This window comes from Cygnus olor, chromosome 11, assembly GCF_009769625.2.
Source record: "Cygnus olor isolate bCygOlo1 chromosome 11, bCygOlo1.pri.v2, whole genome shotgun sequence".
NCBI lineage: Eukaryota > Metazoa > Chordata > Aves > Anseriformes > Anatidae > Cygnus > Cygnus olor.
Genome location: NC_049179.1, coordinates 12,306,182 through 12,322,273, shown reverse-complemented (window position 1 = coordinate 12,322,273; position 16,092 = coordinate 12,306,182). Strand labels below are relative to the sequence as shown.

At 36.3% G+C, this 16,092-nt stretch overlaps 1 protein-coding gene across 7 annotated transcripts in view; it reads right to left on the bottom strand.

The window, feature by feature from the left end:
- The window catches only part of ADAMTSL3 (ADAMTS like 3), a 190,456-nt gene that overhangs the window by 51,868 nt on the left and 122,496 nt on the right, over positions 1-16,092 (bottom strand). For all 7 annotated transcript variants that reach the window (XM_040569593.1, XM_040569594.1, XM_040569597.1 and 4 more), the window contains 5 exons: positions 10,197-10,354; positions 9,106-9,217; positions 6,261-6,399; positions 4,601-4,651; positions 215-419 (listed from right to left, as the gene is read on the bottom strand). In XM_040569593.1, the coding sequence (XP_040425527.1) occupies positions 215-419; positions 4,601-4,651; positions 6,261-6,399; positions 9,106-9,217; positions 10,197-10,354 (665 nt within the window). The remainder of the gene's footprint in view (positions 1-214; positions 420-4,600; positions 4,652-6,260; positions 6,400-9,105; positions 9,218-10,196; positions 10,355-16,092) is intronic.

Sequence of the window (16,092 nt, the reverse complement as noted above, 5' to 3'; positions counted from 1 at the left end):
CATGTTAACTTTTTTTTATTATCAGGCCAAGTTACTTAGCACAAACTTCTCCTAGTAAGTACTATGAATTATGCTTGCATTTTTTTTTTTCAGTAGCCCTGAGCTCACAAATACACGGTAACATATGAATATAGGATTTCTTTAAGGAAAAAAAAAAAAAACAACAACAAAAAAAAACCACAATAATAAGGGTCCAAATTGCTTTTCAACTTACTTGAGACCATTCCATTGCCACCCATTTAGGACAATCAAACAGATTACAGGTCTGAATGACTTTGGGTTTAGGGGCATACATGCATTTCCATTCTTCCACTTGCAGAATCTCTCCATGTATGGTCTCCTCTACACACACAAAACTTCTCCTCTGAATACCACCTCCACAGGAAACAGAACATGCAGTCCAAGGGTTATGTTCCCACCTGGAAAAAGAACTCATACATATTAAAAACAAGGCTATTTTTTATTCCTCTAAACTCTTTTAAAGTGCAAAATACTGATTCCAACATTAGTGTAATTAAAGCTCGCTGATACTTTGTTGCTTGATTCTTACCACACACTGAATATAAATACATTGAATTAGACTTAACTTGCATTATTCAAGACTTAAATTCATGTGCAAAATGAGAAGACAAAGAACTATAAATTTAAGTAAGTTTCCCAAAATAACTGAAAGTCTAATTCTCACATATATGTCAAAGACCTTAAATATACCGAGTTTGATTACTGGAATGATTTTCTTGCGAATAGTCTACATCACCTAAAAAGAATATTTTTCACAGTTAATTTACATGGTCACATGTACTTTTCTTACCATTGTCAGAGACCAGACTTGAGATTATATGAAGTCCAAAGACAAAGACAGAACTGGTTGTGCTGACTGAGGTTGTTATTACCCACAGGTGCTCATTGCTGCCCACATTATGCAGACTACCCTTAAAAAACCTGTTCATGAAATAATTTTTATGGCAATTCTAATACTTGCTTTGGACAAAATCAGCTATTTCAGCTCAAACTGTCTTCATCCATAAGGACCCTGAACAAATTAAATTGCGACAGGTACCATTTGGCTGGTCACCACTGCAGTTCTGCAAGAGTTTCCCACCCACATTAAATGCCATTGAATGAGTTTGTATTCATACTTTCCAACTTGTTTCAAGTAAAAGGCAGCTATTCATCCATTTCAGCCACTTCAGCTAACCTAGCTGATTTCTCCTGAAGCAGGGAGATACAGAGATTAAGGAAAACTCGTACAGCCCTGCCAACGAGTAGGGCTGTGGGGTAGTAGCCTCCAACAGAAGGATGAAAAACAACTTGGTTGTGAGGGAATGTCTTCAGAATGGACAATTATGCACAGTCTTAGACCTAGCTACAGTAAAGATGGAAATTACTGCATGTTCTGGATTAAGAACATGGATGTTTTTAGGTTACAAGCTTTGTTTCAGTTATTTCTTGGTCTTAGCATAAATGTACATTTAAGCAACCACTTTGCAACAAAAATTAACCTCAGTGTTCCAGCTCTTGCCACTTTTACACATTACAAGCATCTATATCCTTTGTCTATAGCGTCCACTCAGCCCCATAGGATTTTTTTTCACCCTTCACCTCCTATCTCTTGCTTTCTTTCCATCAGCTACCCAAACTAAAACCAAAACTATGGGAAATGGTTGAGTTCTGCAGCACATTTTATGGTACATCAATGTCTTGTTTAGAAATATTTCATACTGACAATCACAGGGGCTCAGAAAGGATCATAAGAAAAAAACATATCCATTATGAAAAATGAACACAACAGCTACTACAATACCCCTCCAAAATCAATTCAAGACTAACTATCATAGAGGAAGTCAGAATTTTGGAGTAGATGAGACAGAGGCCTATAAATCATAGGCAAATTTAAGTAATTATTACCCATTTTCTATGATGGTAGGTAAATCAAGGATACTTCCTGTTTTAAGCAACTCTTTAGACTGCCTATAAAAACATATTAATCATGCTTAAGGTCAACAGAAGAATGAGTATAAAACATACAGCAAGCCATGGAACATTAACCATAGAATATATACTCAAAAGCATTCAGAATAAGGCTAAATGCCTAAATATCAATATCATATCACTAGTGCAAAATACATTTGAAGAGGAACAACTACACTTTTCTTTCTTTGATTTAAATGAATGACCAGTGTTAAGCCATTTTCTTCCCCAAAAAGAAAAAAGAAAAAGAAAAAGTCAGGAACTAAAGAGCAATTAACTGGTCAATGAATTAGCAGCTCATGGATTTATATATATAAGGCTCACTGTGCTATATGTAATATTAGCCTCACAAGTGTTTATAGCATAAAGTTTTATAGTTGTTTTTCTTTATCTCATCAGTTTCGAACACACTCCAGATCCCATACTCCCATAAGCATTTTCAAGATGGAGTGAGGTCCATGGCTACTGGGGAAAAGGGGGGTCTCGGGCAAGCAGTCAAGGAGATACTTTCCAGAACCCACAGCTGTCAAGGGATCCTCAACAGTCCAACAAGTCTGAAATAAATGGAGGCATTCCAAAAGCTTTAAAAGAAAATTTTCATCCTGGGAAATTTTTCTATTTATTTCAAAAGAATTCTCCATCTGTAAAAATATTTCAGTGGGGCATTTACAACTCTAGCCACAGGAGAACTCTTTCAAGATCTTGCGGTGCGCACCATGACTTTCCCACAACTTCCTCATGTGAATGGGAAAGTAGTGGTAAATGCCACAGGACTGCAAGGCAGCCCTGCACATGGCCCTTGTGTTATGTAGGAGGTGTGATGTATGACTGCTGGTCAAGGTGAGGGAGCCTGTACAGCTTTGCTCAAGTATATCTACAACACTGATTTTCTGCCTGCTTCACAAGAACAGTTTTGAGTTAGCATGTGAACAGGTAAGAAAAGAGAAAGCAGAAGGAAAATGTGGAAAGAGCCCAGCAGAACTGATGCAGACTAATGCATTGCAATTACTTTACAGGCAACAGCATAGAGAAGGCACACCGTGCTACGCTGAAGCAAGACTTGTGTCCACACTGAACCAGATTCACATCATGATGCAAGTATACAAACTGTTTCAGCTGCTGTTTTCTTTCAGTAATTCCAAAAAGATAAGGTGTTTTTACACCTCTGGTGTGTTTCTTTAGGTGCCCTCCCAATGGAAGGAACACAGTGAATCAGCCTGCCCCATTTCCTCTCTTTCCATCCTGATGGCATCAACATTGCACCCTGCTTGGCTGTCTGCTGCTATTTTACAGTTCTTACTCCTGAGCACTGCCCTATCAGGAAGACCATGATACCTTCTGATAGTACACACTGAGGTGCTGAAATGAGGCGGGCCTTTGTCTGCAGTTCTCAATGTTTGAAATCAGAGAACCTGTCCACAGTTTTATCACAGGCATTATCTATCTCACCACAGTATCATGCAAATGTGCTGAGCACAGTAAAGCATAGAAAGGGGATTAAATTTCTCTTCTAACTGGTCTTCAAGCTCTGAGTGGTTCAGAAGATAAAATACTTGTGTAAATAAGTTGTGCTGACTTTCAGAGGATATGCGAAGCACAAAGGAACTGAAATTGGCAGAAGAAATGGAAGGAGAGAGAGACAGAACAATTATGAAATTTTACAGGATAAAGCTGTAAAGGAAAAAATCTCAGTTTATGTATGAAAGCCAAAATACATCACAGGACAGCAGATCCACAGCAAGCGTAAATTGTTACAGAAATAAACTATGGCCATTTATATCAGCTGTAATCAGTAGCTCCACTGAGCCATGCAAATCTATGATTTCATTCATATTACTTCATATCTTCACTCCTTTAGAAAAATATACATTATTCATTTCCTGGTATACTAGATCAGAGCTTCAACTGGGATAAATACACATCTAACTCCATTGACTACAATTCTTTGCATTAATAGTAAGTCTAGCTCAATGCTTTTTTAGTCCTAACATCCTTCACAAAACATTTAAACCTTCCAGAGAAGCTTTACAATCCCATGATTGATGCAGATGAAAAATAATAAAATGCAACAAACTGTGCTCTGATGACAATTTTAGGCAATAGACATTCAGACAACTCAGTATCTTTAAAATGCTGTGTCCGCCTCAAGGTCACTAAATAGAAGGTAGATCTAAATAACAAAAAATAAGATCTTTCAAGTGAAGAGGAAGTGAAGAGTCCTTTAACATAGGGAGACCAGATGTATAAGTGAATATGTTCACTGCTTACATCTTCAAACTAAAAATCTTTCAGTAAAAGAATCCATGCACGCATTTTAAAAGAGATGCTCTTCTTGACAGTACAACAGGAGGAGGGGGTTAGGGGAACAATTCTTTATTCTAAAGTCTTTTAAGTCGATGTTTCCAAGAAGAGCATATTAAGCTTTTACTGTTAAGCTAATCGTCCAGAGCATATTGAAATAACTCATAAGCTTCAAAACTGAAGTACAAGACTGTTATCCGCTTGCTCTCCTGTACAACAACAACAACAAAAATAGAAGATGATTTTCCGCAATCTTAGTACTCAAAAAGTATATTTGCAGTCAAAACTGTGCTAGCACTGACACACATGCTATTCTGATTATACATACCGAGGAAGTGGCTGGAAGTGATCATAGGGCATGATTTCTTTAAATCCATCACTGTCAACAAAATAAATATTGCATGATTATTTTTCATACCCAAGACTATAAACTAAGTACATACTCAACATGATCATGCTTAAAGTAAGCAATTTCCAACGTGAAATGATGGTATCTTACATTTATTATATTACTCCTGTAGCCAGCAATGACTGGTATAATCTTAACTGTTCTGCAGGGATAGAGAACTATTCACCACACAGTTTCTTCATTTCATTCCACCAAAAAAAAAAAAAAAAAGAAATAAGGAACCCTTCAGCAGGATCACTGAAAAATAAAATTCTCTATCTGTGCTACTTTATTAACAAGAAAATTCTCACACATCTGTGATGAAGGCCTGTGAAGAACATGAGTAGCAGTGAAATAAATGCACTGCAGGATTAATTCTAGATAGGTCTGAATGGTGCTTTAGCATCCTTCTAGAGCTGTTTACTATGATTTGCACAGCATAAAGCCTTACTTCCAATGCTACGAAATATGTTATTATATCTAGTAGTACTTCCCTTTTTCTGTCTATATAAACTAAATGTGAAAGGAAAAAGTTAATTACACTTCCTTCTCTAATTTTCCCATTCCAAGTTTGTAACATTTGGCAACCACAGCCATTAAGCATTACTGAAGTCTTACCAGTCCATAGAGTGATCAACTCTCCAGGAAAAAATCTTGAAAGCCTGCACATCTATAACTATTAGAGGTCACTATCAATGATTATGTTCAACAGGAATGAAAGGAAATGGACAGTTTAGCTATAGGAAATGAAATCCATTGAGAGTGTTTCCTTTTCTTCTTGCATATAACTCTAGTTCGGCCAGCTGGCATATTAATGTGAGGTTCTGGGACTTGATACTGCTATGTTATTTTAAGATTCTTTAGCACAGCCAGGAAACCTCACCAGACAATCCAAAAGTTAGTTTGAAATACTGTAGTGCAATTTAATACAATTTATATATACTGTAGCCTTTATAATTTGGCAATAATATCCTGTGGCATTTGTACCAAAAATATATTTATTTTGAATGTTTTTTTTTTCTATTCTTAATGTAATAGTAATAACACCAAAAACAACACAAAAAACACATACACAAACAACAAACCACTAACAACAAATCAACAAAAGCCCAAAACTATTGTCAATACCATGGTACAAATGAAGAATGAGATTTTTTGTTAGGCGTATGAATAAACCAAGATAAACCACAAAGCTTGTATGATGACTGAGAACTAGAGCTACTGCCTGTCTTTAATGAAAAATTCTGAATAGCAGCATCAATAAAACTGAAAAACAGACAATCAGTCCTTCTCACAAAACCTTACAAAGTCTTCATGCTAGTGCCTTAACTGTCAGCATAATAAAGAAGGTAGAATTAGCCCTTGAACAAAGACAAACTGATATTTGCAATATCTATGCAAAGCAAGGTCTCCTGCTGTACAGCACTTAAGTGGCACAAACCCATTGATAGTGGTGACAGACATCAGCCTTTAATGTATGCAATAATCAAACAAGACTGAGTAGTCTTAAAGGTGAAAAGAACCAAAATAAAATATATACGACTGCTTGTTCCTTAGTAACTGTCTATAGCACACACTTACATTTATTTCTCATACAAACCTAGAAGGACAGGGATCCATGTTGCATTCTTTTAGCTTGGGCTTCGGTTTCTTATTTTCTGGATAATAATGACAATAATGATCGGGAACAACACGCTTCAGACGAATATCCATACATTCAGCGGAATTAAGCTGATAACCTAATGCAGAAGCAAAGATAAAATTTGGTAACGGAGATAAATTAAAGCAGATTTTGTTGTTGTTGTTTCTTTGTTTGTTTTCCCTTCTCAAACAATTTGCTGTCCATTTAGTTAATTTCCAGTGTTACTTTTCCTTGGTTTGCTTTCAGACAACGAAACACTGCACAGGAACATGCAGGACTATATCTTCATTTAAGGTTATTCAGTATAACAGTAATGTTAACCTAGCCTAACACTAGATGAGACTGACACGTTACTCTAGTAATACTGTAAGGATACAAGTAAATGCATACATATTTTTGTGACACAGATATACATGTAATGGTGTAGCTCACCTGTCACAAGGTTGAGCCTACAAAGTCGTACAGTTTTACTACACATTCCACAGTTCCCCCAAGGAGGAGTTACCAGATATGTTAATAAGAGCTTTATTACATGGCCATACATGCTAAAAAACAAACAAACAAAAAAACCCACCAACTTAAAACAGAAAGACAGAGGAATTGAAGAGGAGATCCAAATCTTTGTTAAGTTAAACCACAGAAAACCAAGAAATAGTTTCAAGAACATTCCTAGTTGAAGAGCCAACAAAAGAAAACTTGAAGTAACTACTTGGTGAAAAAAAAAAAATCTATGTGGAAAGACTGGTTAACAGAAGGGATCTGAGTTTTATAAACCACTAGGTTTCTTTTTTGGCTAAGAAAAAAAGACTCATTCAGAAGAGCTGACTTGGACTTAAAATGAGGAGAGGAGGAGGATGTTCTGCTATGTGCAACGAAAAAAAAGTTTGAAACCACAAGAATGAAAATCCAAATGGAGTCAATAAACTAACAGTGCAAGTGCCAGTGTCTACTGAAATTGCTATAGTATCATATGTCAATGGCTTCATTTCTGTGTCTCTTGGCTGATTCAAAGTGTCATCATGCTTGAGGGTGATAACCATAAAGAAGAACTAAGCAGTTCCAGTGCTCAGAGCATGTTCCTGTTCTTGTAAGTACTGAAAGTACCCAGGAGATATGCCACTTGCAAACAAGATTAATACAATTTTTAAATGTTCTTGCTCATTCAAGCTTGACTGTGCTTTCTGACATGTCCCTGTCACACTCCCCCTTCCCACACATGAAGATTACAGAACTAAATGTAGAAGAATTCAAGCGATGAATGGTGGTGCAGTGATTCCAAGCCTCTGTTATGAGGAACTTTTTCTTGTAGTGCCAGTGAGAGATGCCAAACACACAATTTGGATACCAAATCGGCATTAGATAACAGGTTTAATCAGGCAGCTGTAATACAACTTCCCTGCATGCTTCAGTAATATGCCATTCCTAACACTGCTGCTTTCATGGGTAAGCAGTAGCTTGGTTTTGTGCTTTTTCACTCACTGGCCTCTCTCAGGACTGCCATCAAGAGTGTCAAGCTCTGTTGATTAAGACACAAGCTTCATATTGTAGACATGCAGCCAAAAGGCCACAAAGTAGGGCACTGAAAACAAGGACTAATTTCAAAGAGATTGATATATGCCTAGAATTTTCAAACCATAACACTGGTCTGAATAAGGCCATATTTGAGCCAGTAACTTTGTGTTTACATGCAGTCCTCAAAAATAATTGTGAAGCTTTATACTTCTTGCCTTGTCACATAGATTAGGTAAAATTCATAAGTACAATTCATTGGAAGCATCAGAGAATATGTATTGCCATTCACACGTCTAGTAAGTATCCCAATTCATGAGACCAAGTATCTTTTAAGATACAGTAGTTTCATGTGGAACCACACACATATATTGTGTGTTTCAGATTAAAGTGAGGTGCAAGTGCCAAAATAGATGGTCCATCAAAAGATCCCCAGACTCTTTACTTGTGCCTTAAACATCTTTGATGCTTTTTACTCATGTCCCAAGTAATTATTTAAACCATGTGTGTACTCTCCTCGAAAATTACTACACCAGTATCGCTACAGGATCTCTCAGTTTGTTTTTCAGGTGACCTGGGTAATGCTGGCTGAACTGAAATAGCTATCTGTGATGTCAAAAACTCCTCTCAACACAAGGCCATGCTTCTTTCAGAACGAGATATGACAAACAGGGGACTTGGCTGGATAAGCAGTAGCAAAGCAGACCGGCACTTCATCAAAGCATTGTATAAACTGTAGTGTTTAAGCCAGGAGTAGAAGCTACAACATACTACCTTCTGCTCTAACTACAGTCATGACCACATTCTAGGATCAGACAGCCACAGGTGTCGATAGTAGCTGTTCCTTAAATTCTAATTATTCTGCTTTCTTTGTAACTAATTTCTAAACTAAGTGTTCTAAAACTCAACCTCATGTCCACCACCACGGCTAGAAATGCCTTCTTTTAATCTTTGAATTATCTTTATTTTCTCCCTGTATTTCTTTGTTTACTTTCCTAAAGTATCTTTTAGGAATCAATATTTTCCACTCTGAATGTCATATCTTTATATCTTAATCAAAGATCTTACTCAAGTGATCATTCCTTATGAGAGCATGACTTCTGGTAATAGAAGATGAAAAACTTTTCTCATACTAACTGAACCAACTTAGCTGCTACTCTGGCATGTACTTTTCTGAAGAACTACCAGTGTGCAAAGAAACACAAACATTTCAAATAAGATGTAGATGAAAGTTGTAGATCAGCCACTTTCAGTTTTCACCTGTAAACACTCTTGAAGAATTGCCATTACTTACCTCCTCCACATGTCACTGTGCAGGGGAAGAACTCAGTTTGTCTCCACTGATGACTGATAGGTTGATAGAAAAAGAACTGAACCACACTTTCTTTGGATCCAGAGTACCTGGTCTAGAGAAATTTCCATTACAACACGTGTATATCGTACTCCACTGTTCATGACATTTCAAAACATAATTCATAGGTAACTACAGTGCAGACAGTAATACGACAAGAGGCATAAAACCTCTAGAAACGCCAGAGTAACAGTAAATTTAAGTTTCCAGTGGTCAAACTCTTGTACATTACTTTGTTTTTCAAATTTTTCAAGGTACTAATATGACTATTTGATTATTAATCCTTGCTTGGCAAAGTTCCCAGTTGTATTCTTCTGCCTAATCTCTTTATCAGCAAAATATTAAAAATTTGCTGGAGGGGAAGTCTAGAACTGACCTAAACATATTAGTTCATATTTAGGCAGGTATTACTGCACATGTCATATCAAAAGTGCAAAGTAATAAACATTACTGAAAGCCAATTTCTACAGCAAAACAGATAAAGGCAAGTGGCATGGTAATACTGAAATACATGCCATTTCCAGTGGAAAACTGTATGACTACCTCCCTTTGGCAGTTATTGATACATTTCTACTTAAAAAAAATTTGCACATATATGATACAAGACATCGATATGTGATCTGGGTATAAGAATTAGAAGCAGTAGTTGGATCAGCAATGTCTAAAGGAGATTTTAGGGTGCTGCTGGAAGCAATGTTCAGATTCAGTAGGTGGCAGTCTTCAATTGGATTAACACCAATCCAGTGCACAGGACTATGCTGTTACTCTTTCAGTAGTATTTAAAAGAAAAGTCCTGGACATTTTTCCATTAAAGATGCCATAGGACTTTCTACCACACTAAAAGTGTTAACCTCATAACATTTTAATTTGTCTGGATATGCTTACTATAAATTAATTCTGGGCTTTAATTAGGATTTCTTATTTGCTATATAAAAGATTTTGTTGTATTACTATAACCTGATTGACAGCCGCCTACTCTGTTACATATACTTGCAATATGTTAGTAGACTCGTACATACATACACACATCGCACCTTCATAATGAAATCTGCTCCAAGAGGTCCTTGGATCTTTATGATTTCCCTGTCTGTACTCTTCTGAAATTCAACAGTTGTATTTTCTATTACAAATGTTCCAGGAGCATCAAAACTATGTTCTCCTTTTTCTCCTTGTAGTGTCTTTGACTCTATAACTAGGGAAGAAACATGCAATTTGTAAATTTAAACAGGATATTTTCTCTTTTCAAGGAACTCAGAAAGTAATGTTTGTAACTCTGCATTGCAAGAAGTAGCAGTATAAGTGCATTAAAAGAATATATGGAATATCTGTGAGAACGTTAGACACTTCAGACTATAGGTTGATGCATGATTGCACGTGTCAACACAGGATCATACTAATCTTTCATACCAAAAGCACTTCTAAGACAATTTTTCCTAGAGCAAGCACTCGACACAGTTATAAAGCAATACATTCAGCAGGACACGCTTAAACTCACAAAATGGATAGAACCAATACACAGAAAAATAACTTATACTTGATGCAACTCTAGAGCAGCAGTTTCAGCAATCGGTCTCCAGAGAAGCCTGAATGGCATCAAACTCACTGCTCATCTCAATACTTTTATCACTCTACCCATTGCAGAGGTCATTAACTTAACTCAAAATATTTCCCATGTTAGCAAAAAACAAGGCCAGGAGGTCAGTAGCTGCAGCAATGCCTGATGTATGTCCCTTTCTCTGAACAGGTGGTGATGAAAACCCTTTTTGTGCTGTTCTGCATTCCTTGGAAACAGATTAAACTAACAGACCACAACCTCCAGAAGACAGATGAAGGATTTTAGGATTGAGTCATTTCCAGCAAACTGACTGAACTATAAGCTGACAAAGCTAAAGGAAGATACTCATAAGGAAGGCAGAATTTCTGGGGTCTGCATAATACAGTGTATGTGCACAGCAAGACATGACTTGAAATACACTGGTCTGGTAACAATCCATCAAGGCAGTTTATGAGAAAGGCATGGACTACATATTACTATAAATAAGCTCAAAAAATATTTTTATTTTAATAATTTTAAGTGAAGCTGCTGTTTCACCAACTTGTGATCATTTGAATTTATGGATGCAAGGACTGCTCTGTTTATAGCTCTACTAACTTTGCAGCTACAAATCCAAGAGTTCAGGTGCCACAGACTGACATGTGGGTCAGTGGCCAATGTGGCCACTCCAGTACTACTCTGCAGGATTTTATCCACGTCAGGTGAATGTTGGCATGGGAATCTCACCTGAAGACTCCACCTTCATCAGGACTACTAGCAATAGTCCAACTTTATGTCTGCTGTATCACTGATTTTTCCAGCTAGCCACTTAGTCTATACTTTCATTATGTTGCATAAAGGAGAGCAGACTATACTACTATAAGCCTGTCATGGATAAAGGTGTATCACAATGGAGTAGTTTCATACCAACAAATACTGTACAGGCAGGACAAAAATAGAAATACTAATCTAAAGCATTTTTATACTTTGTTCAAATATTGTAAGCTTATATTGTATAAATTATGCAGACACGGTTACAGTGACCCAATGCAGTTTACAATATATAATGTGCGTAGACGTATCCCCAGAGACAGGATTGGATAAATTTTTCTCTCTTTAGTGACTCCTCATTTTTCTTCCTCAGCCCACAATGACTAGTTCTCCCAACAACTACTCATTTCTTGACAGAGTTACAGTTATTTTGCAATGAAGAGCATTCTTTTTTTTTTTTCTTCCAATAAAGGCTTATAAAATCACTAATGTGGGCAAAAGATATTTGCATGACATTGAAAGAATCCCCAGTATCCCTTTTCTCTTCAGATTGATTTATGTAACCAAGTAGAAGAATGTAGAAGGATGTCCTTAAAATAAGGAAGGACTCATTTCATTTGATCACAGCCACATGGTCCCTTATCGATGGAAGAATAAAACAACCAGTTACACGAAACGACAAACTGGCAAGCAGTAGCTGATCTGTGATCAGCAGCTTAATTAAATAAATATATATATATATTCCTATAGTAATTAAAAGTTGCTTAAAAAAAAAAACAAAAAACAAAAAAAAAAAAAAAAAAAAAAAACAAAAAAAAACCACCAACACACCACCAAAGTTGTGAATCAGACTCAAGAACTGTTTCTATGATATCTGATACTGAATACGAAATTAAAGAGTTTCTCCTTGTACTTTGTACCAGAACCCATGACACAATCTTACAAAGTATTGAGAATGGAAAGTTTTCCTGAAGACATATAGAAAGACCTGCAAAAAAAACCAAAACCAAAAAACAAACAAACAAACCAAAAGCAATCAAACATATACACACAAAAGAATCATGAAAAAGCAGAATAAGGTACAACCAAATTCATTGTTTATCAGCTTCACCAAAAGCAAAGCAGTGCAAATACAACAGGAAAAAACAGGCCCAACACTTCACCTAGACAGGAATATTCCCAAGTGTATTTCTGTAAGTTGTATAAGTAGTTCACTGATTTCCTTAAGAACAGGTAAATACACAGCAACATTTATAACTGATGTGAGATACTGGAGTTTGCCCTTTTGGGGACTTGGTGGACACCTACATAAATGCATTAAATTTTGCTTTGAAGTGATCTGAAATACCACAGATACTTTCAGAATTAGGAGATATCTTAAGTGATAAAATCAACCCCCCAGTAATTCTGAAGAATGGTATATTGCTCACGAGCACATATAATTCCTAGATCTTTCAAGAAAAATAGCTGCAGTACAGATGTCATCGGAAATTCACAAGTTCTTCCAAATCAGAACTAAAATACTGAATGCCTCCCCCAAAAAAAGGTTTGGGCAATTCAACCTAGCTCCCTAATGAAGCAACATAAAAAAAGAAGAAAATGATTCAAGAGATTCACAGCCATTTTTTGATACGGTTTAAGGAAGTCTTCAGAATGCAGTAGGCTCTACTGTAATGAAGTAAACTTACAGCACTACGCAAAGGTTGTTTCACAGAAGCTGCTTGTAACATGACTTGGAACAACACAATTTTGCTCATGATTTCATGAATAATGAGTTCATAGAAAAATGGAATAAGGCAATGCTGACTGTAAAAAAAAAAAAAAGATACGATACTTAGTAAGATAAGCATCATTTTAATGAATAGTTAGAAATAACCTATTAAGCACTTTAAAGTGCTAGATCTTGACAGTCAGCTTATTTTATCCTGTCTCATGGAAGAGATACAGAGTTTTGCAATGTAACCCAAAGGAAAAGGACACGGGTTTTATCTCCTAATCCTGTTACTGAAATCAAATACAGAAGTACTCCCTTAAAAACTCTGCAGGAGCAATCAAAATTAAAGATATACTAGATGTAGTTTTTAAATAAAGGACTGTTAAGGAAATTGTAAAAAGTTAACATAAAATCTGTCATTTTTGCAGGAAAGGGCTTTGGACGACCATCTAGCCATGAAAGTGTTGTCATTCCTTGTAAGAAATCCCACACTGTCTTACCACAAGGTTTTTATTTTCTTCTCTGTCTACACTAAACGTGGAGTGGAGAGTTACTGCTCTGCCCGTACTTACTGTGACTGGACTGTGGCTGCCTCCAGGGCATCTTCTCCACAAGAAGCCAACCCTCTAGAAATTGATTTTAATAAACAGGTAGAAATGTTCAGCTCTATGTGACAGAGACTTTATGCTAGAGGCATATCTATGCCTAAATAACGTCATTAAAATGTCTGTCATACTCAATGTAATGTCACAATTGTATAATACAGCCTATTATTCATCTAGGTTAGCTATCACAACACAAGTGAGAGGTTAAAATAGCAGAAAAGCAATGATACCTTTGATTTTGAAGCTGGAGCTCTCAGATGAGCTCAAGCCTATCTGAAAGGAACGTTTTAATGAGTAATAATTACACTCTTTCTCCAACCACCTTGTATTTTAGTACTTTACAGTTATCTAATTTGGACTAGATAATTTATGTTAAGAGCATCTCTTTATACATGCAGTGAAAACATATTCTGAATGCTGCACTCCAAGAGCATCTTTACTGTCTTCTTAAGTTCTTCTAAAACACAAATCAGAAGCATGCCCAACATAGAGATGCCATTCTAGAGTAATCGAAAAAGCACCAACATTATCCCAGATTTTTAAATATTGGGTTCCATTATTCTATGGAATAACAAATTCTATGTATATGTTATTCTATATATAACAAGGGTCACATACATGGCTAGAAGGAAGTTTAAAGAATGATGTTTCTACAAAATGACTTTTCCTAGGTCATAGGGTAGGAATCTAGTGATGAGTCAACTGTACTTTGTCAAAGAGGAAAAATAATTCCCTGGGAATCGAAGTTCACCATTGTCTAATGCATTTACATTAGAAACAAACAGATATAAACAAATCACAGAAAAAGCAACAAATATTTAGAAGATTACTACACATATTTGTTTGTTGTTTTTATGACAGTTTTTTTTTTTTTTCCTGACAGCATTACAAAAATATCCTGAACTCAGCATTCTTGGATTAAGCTTTTGTAAGACTTGACCCCAAACTTACACTGCTTAACATTAAGTATTAATTCATGGTGCATGTTATTCTGTCATTTTATTGAATAAGAGTCAAATCGGCAGATCTCAAGTACCTCCAACTCCACGTAAAGTCAATAGGATCCTCAGGAGTATAGGACTCCTATGAAACTAGAGTTTCAAAGTTTTACTTCAGTGGAAAGGTTCCCCATTCTAAGTTACGGAAACATTTCCTTGGGTCTTTAGGACTCCAGACATGTAGGACAGGGAATTCTCCTGACTAATCCCCTGTTTCTAACAAGATAATCACAGGTGCCAAAGACCTAGAACAGTCTTACTTTGTGTTACTTCCCCTGCCAGGATTAAAAAAATAAAAATAAACCCCTATGAAAATTTCTTACCAGTTGTAGTTGGAAGACGCACTGCAAAAGCCTCCCACTCTTAGTGGCAGGCAGGAGTACAGCAGAGCGGCATGGGGAACTCACTGCAGATCTCTCACTGTGTCTAGGGATGCATGGAAGAATTCCAGGGAAACAGCTCCTGCTCTCAGTGCAAGGAGGAGCAAGTAATGTTGCTGCTCAAAAGCTCTCTTATCGGTGCAACTTATTCGTACATAGTACAAGACAGGGGCCCAAAATAAAACAATTAATTCTTTTGAAAACACAAGCAACATTGTCATCCTCTTAGTAACTGTCAGAAGACAAAGCAGTGCATAGATTTATAGCTAAATATTGTCAAATAATGCAAATCACTGCAAGTGAAGAAGAAATTGACAAAAGGAGGAAAAGAGTTTCAGTTCTTTTTAGTGAAATTTAACCTCCCTAAGTTCATGAACTCAGTTATCTAGCATTAGCCACTTGTAAAAATATTCACTTCTGGTTTTCCTATTTCTTCTGCTGGAAGATTAATTTCAGGGAACTTTCAGTCTTTCTTTTGATTATAACACTCTTAAAAAAACTGATCAAAAAGCCATAATATAGTCCAAACTAAAATGAAACCAACACAGTGAAATATTTCATTCATAGCCAGTTTTATACAAATTGTTTGGTTCTTTTCCACAAAATAATTCACAAAACCCAAGCAGATGGATGTAAGAGGGACCTATTTGTAAAAAAAAAAAAGTACCATCAAAGTAACACCCATGCTCTCTGATGACACTGTTACTTATGTTAAGTTGTCCATAAACACAAACAAAATACCAGCTACAAAGAAATAATAACTCTTTCCTAAAACATAAGGTGCTGACTGCAAAACAATGTTCAGAACATTTATTTGTTTCAAATCTGTTACGCACTACAGCTCCAACCAGATTTCCATTTTTGATTAATCCAGCAGCTGTGCTTCCCTGGAACAAGAGCAGATCAGAAAGCTCAGGATGAAGTACAA